The sequence below is a fragment of the Cynara cardunculus genome (genome assembly GCF_001531365.2).
Source record: "Cynara cardunculus var. scolymus isolate 2C chromosome LG 1, CcrdV1, whole genome shotgun sequence".
Taxonomy (NCBI): Eukaryota; Viridiplantae; Streptophyta; class Magnoliopsida; order Asterales; family Asteraceae; genus Cynara; species Cynara cardunculus.
In genome coordinates this window covers 13,023,282-13,026,939 of record NC_037528.1, presented here as the reverse complement: position 1 = coordinate 13,026,939, position 3,658 = coordinate 13,023,282, and the positions used below count along the sequence as shown (strand labels likewise).

Genomic DNA, 3,658 nt, shown 5'->3' with positions numbered 1-3,658 from the left:
ACTGTATGGATTATAATAAAAAAGAACGAAAGAAGATTACAATGAAATACCTTTCGTATAGTTACGTGAGATAATGCTCGATTTAAATAGTGGTTTTTTGGTTCACCATGGTCAATATTATATATAATATCCATCAAATAAAATAAATAACGAGTTCAAGTACCTGGTTAAACTCATGCATTGAATCAACTCGAAAATACCTTCTTACATATGGTTTTTAGAGGACCTCAGGCTTTACGTAGGATCTGGGTAATTAATTTTTTGATCTCAAATAAGCAGCGTTATTTTTTATATTTGTGGCTGCAATAGTTTTATTTTTTGTGGCTGCAATAATTTAAAAACCAATAGTTGTAAGTGGTAACATATTTGTTTATTTATGGTTGCAATTATTCAAAAATCACTCTCATCAACTTCCACCACATACTTTTAGTATCTAATTCTATATATACGATTCATTTATTCTACTAATTGTTACCAAAAATGACACAATATGTGCCATGGTGGTGGCCGATGATGAAAACCAACAAGTACGACCTTACTCCGATACTAGTTGCCATTTTTGTACCCATCGGGGTTGCGGTTTTATGGTACCGGTCGACACTATCGAGATGCTTGCCACCAGGTCCCCGTAACTTGCCGATCGTAGGCTACCTTCCCTTTCTTGACCCTAACTTGCACACACACTTCACCAACATGGCTCACAGTCACGGTCCCATCTTCAAGATTTGGCTAGGTATCAAGCTTTACGTTGTGATCAACACCCCCGAACTAGCAAAAACGGTGGTTCGTGACCAAGATGAGACCTTTGCTAACCGCAGCCTCACAATTGCGGCCTCAATAATCGCTTACGGTGGCCAAGATATAGCATGGTCCAACAGTAACTCATCATGGCGTAACCTTCGTAAGATCTTGGTCCACGAGGTCCTAAGTAACAAGAATCTTGAAGCATGTAGTTCTTTCCGAACGGATGAAGTTAGAAAAATGATCAAGAATGTATATAGCAAAATTGGGACCCGAATTGACGTTAAGGAGATTTCTTTCTTTATGATCGCCAACGTTCTAACGACCATGGTTTGGGGAAAAGATAACCATCTTGGAGCTGAGTTGCAGATGGTGGTGTCGAAGATTGTTGAGATGTTGGGACGACCAAATCTGTCGGATTTCTTCCCTTTTCTGACGTGGTTTGATCTACAAGGTGTCGAACGGGAGTCCAAGGTGCACTTTAAGGAATTGGATCGAGTTTTCACAAGCATCATCGATGATCGAATCAAACTGAACTCCGAAAGGTTAGATGTTGGAGTTGGGCATGAAGGAAAGAAAGACTTTTTGCAGATCTTATTAGAGCTCAAGGACCAAAAGGATGCAACATCGCTCGACATCACCAAAATAAAAGCACTTCTTACGGTAATCAAGATTTATCCTTCCAAATCATTTTACATTCTTCTCATTTGGATCAGTAACAAAATGTTGAAACTTTGTTGTTTCAGGACATTATGGTTGCAGGAACCGAAACAACGACATCAGTAATAGAGTGGGCAATGACAGAGATTATGCAAAATCGCCACGTAATGAAAAGGGTTCAAGAAGGATTAGCAGAAGTCGTAGGACCAAACAACATTGTTGAAGAATCTCATCTTTCGAAATTAAAGTACCTGGATGCAACGGTTAAGGAAACATTGCGGTTGCACCCTGTAGTCCCTCTTCTCGTACCGCGATCCCCAAGTCAGACTTGCACGGTAGGTGGATACACCATCCCAAAGGGTTCTACCGTCTTTGTGAACGTTTGGGCAATCCATCGGGATCCTCGAAATTGGGACAATCCCTTGGAATTCGATCCCGAGAGGTTTTTGACGGAAGAGGGGATGGACAAGTACGATTTCAAAGGGAACAATTTGAAGTTTTTCCCATTTGGATCAGGTAGAAGATTGTGTCCAGGTGTTCCATTGGCTGAGAAAATGGGAATGTATATCTTGGCTTCTTTCTTGCACTCGTTTGATTGGAGCTTGCCAAAGGGCGAAGAGCATGATTTTTCTGATACATTTTCCATTGCGTTAAAGAAAAGAAAACCACTCGTCGCTATCCCATCTCAAAGGTTGCGAGACGTGAGCCTTTATGTGTAAAATCTTGTTCGACTCGTTTATGCAGTCAAGATTAAAGATCATATCAAGATAGCTAGGAGACTTTGGATTCCACTGCTGTTGCTATGTTGATAGAACGTTTACAGTTTGGATCGTGTGTGATTATTGAATAACTTTCAATTTATTTAATTTTTTTTCTTTCTAAATGTTTGGTCTGAGTTTTTTATTCTTCTCTTTTTCAATTTTTAGTGAAAAACAAGTCGTCGTACAGTTATCAAGTGTTTTCTTTGGCATTCTAATACGAAAAAGCTATTAATTTGACGAAATGGTGTAACTTGACGTTTTCAATAAAATCGAAAACTTTTAACATGAAATTCTTAAATCTTTAACATTTTGAGTGATTCTGTTTTCTTTGAGTTGGTAGTTTTGCTGTTTCGCAAAAATAAACGGGCGAAAAGAATTAGAACCGACGCCTTTCCCTGTCGCGATTCGCAAATGAAGTGCTGGGCCGTGGCAAAATGGGGCTGCCCGTCGTTGGGGCTTGGCCGCTTGGGTTGGGCCTGGGCCACAACTCCAGATCTAATATTTGGGGTTTTCAATTTTGTGGGTTTTTATTTAATTCTGATATGAGAACCACAAATCTTAATCTATACTATATTATAAATTATTTAATAAAAACTCTCAAAAACTATTTTTATACAAGAAGCACTGTTTATTGATGCATATTACTTAAAATTCAATATTACAAGTAATTTTGCATAAGTACAATTAACGAGTTGAATCCCTAGCGACAACATGACACTTGACTTGTAAATTCATTTAGGCCATGTTTGATATAAGCTATCTTATTATTTGGGTATATTTCAAAATTTCGTGTAGATGAACAAAAAACAATTTATAAACTAGTTTATTAAAACGTTACTTAGTAATTTTATTTTGAGTAAATTGTGGATTTGGTCCCTAAGGTATATCAATTATTACGGATTTCGTCCTTTAACTTCAATTATTACAAAAGAAACCTCCACATATGCAGTTTGTTAAACTCAAGAGCATTATGGTCTTTTTACCTTTATTTCTTTATTTTAACATTTTTCTAATTAATTATACATTTTCCTTGAATGTTCGTCTTCTCCGACTCTAATCATCAAGAACACCGATAACATTTAAAATCAAAATCATATAAATTTAAACAAAATCCAAAATCTAAACCCTAAATTAAACAACAAATTCTTATTAAATCAACGACACTTAAACAAATTCTTATTAAATCAACCCAGTTTTGTTGTAATGTTTCCCAGCTGAAAAACATGTTTAGAGATGAATCATTTTATCATTTCTATCTCGAAATACACAAAATCACCATAGTTGTGATTTTACTCATTCAAAAGCATTGTAATCTTTGTTCTTCATTAGTGGCCTTCTCTTAGCGGTCTCCTCCACCCGTGGTTTTCTCCCGATGTGGATTTCCACGTAAATCTCGGTGTTGTCTTCTAACATTATCTCTTTAGTTTGTGTCGGATGCATATTTAGTAGGTGAATCATCGTATTTGTATGTTTTGAGAATTTTGTCTTGTACACCA

At 36.8% G+C, this 3,658-nt stretch overlaps 1 protein-coding gene across 1 annotated transcript; it reads left to right on the top strand.

Moving 5' to 3' along the window:
• Positions 1–481: 481 nt before the first annotated feature.
• Positions 482–2,221, top strand: LOC112526388 (geraniol 8-hydroxylase-like). Its single transcript, XM_025136679.1, has 2 exons — positions 482–1,404; positions 1,488–2,221. The coding sequence occupies exons 1-2, from the start codon at positions 511–513 to the stop codon at positions 2,118–2,120; spliced, it is 1,527 nt and encodes a 508-aa protein (XP_024992447.1). The 5' UTR covers positions 482–510; the 3' UTR covers positions 2,121–2,221.
• The last annotated feature ends 1,437 nt before the right edge of the window (positions 2,222–3,658 follow it).

Bases quoted from the DNA above. Each gene is read 5' to 3' on its own strand.
- LOC112526388 (XM_025136679.1), top strand. From the start codon at position 511: ATGATGAAAACCAACAAGTACGACCTTACTCCGATACTAGTTGCCATT. The intron at 1,405-1,487 runs GTAATCAAGATT...TTGTTGTTTCAG, and splicing joins AAATAAAAGCACTTCTTACG to GACATTATGGTTGCAGGAAC.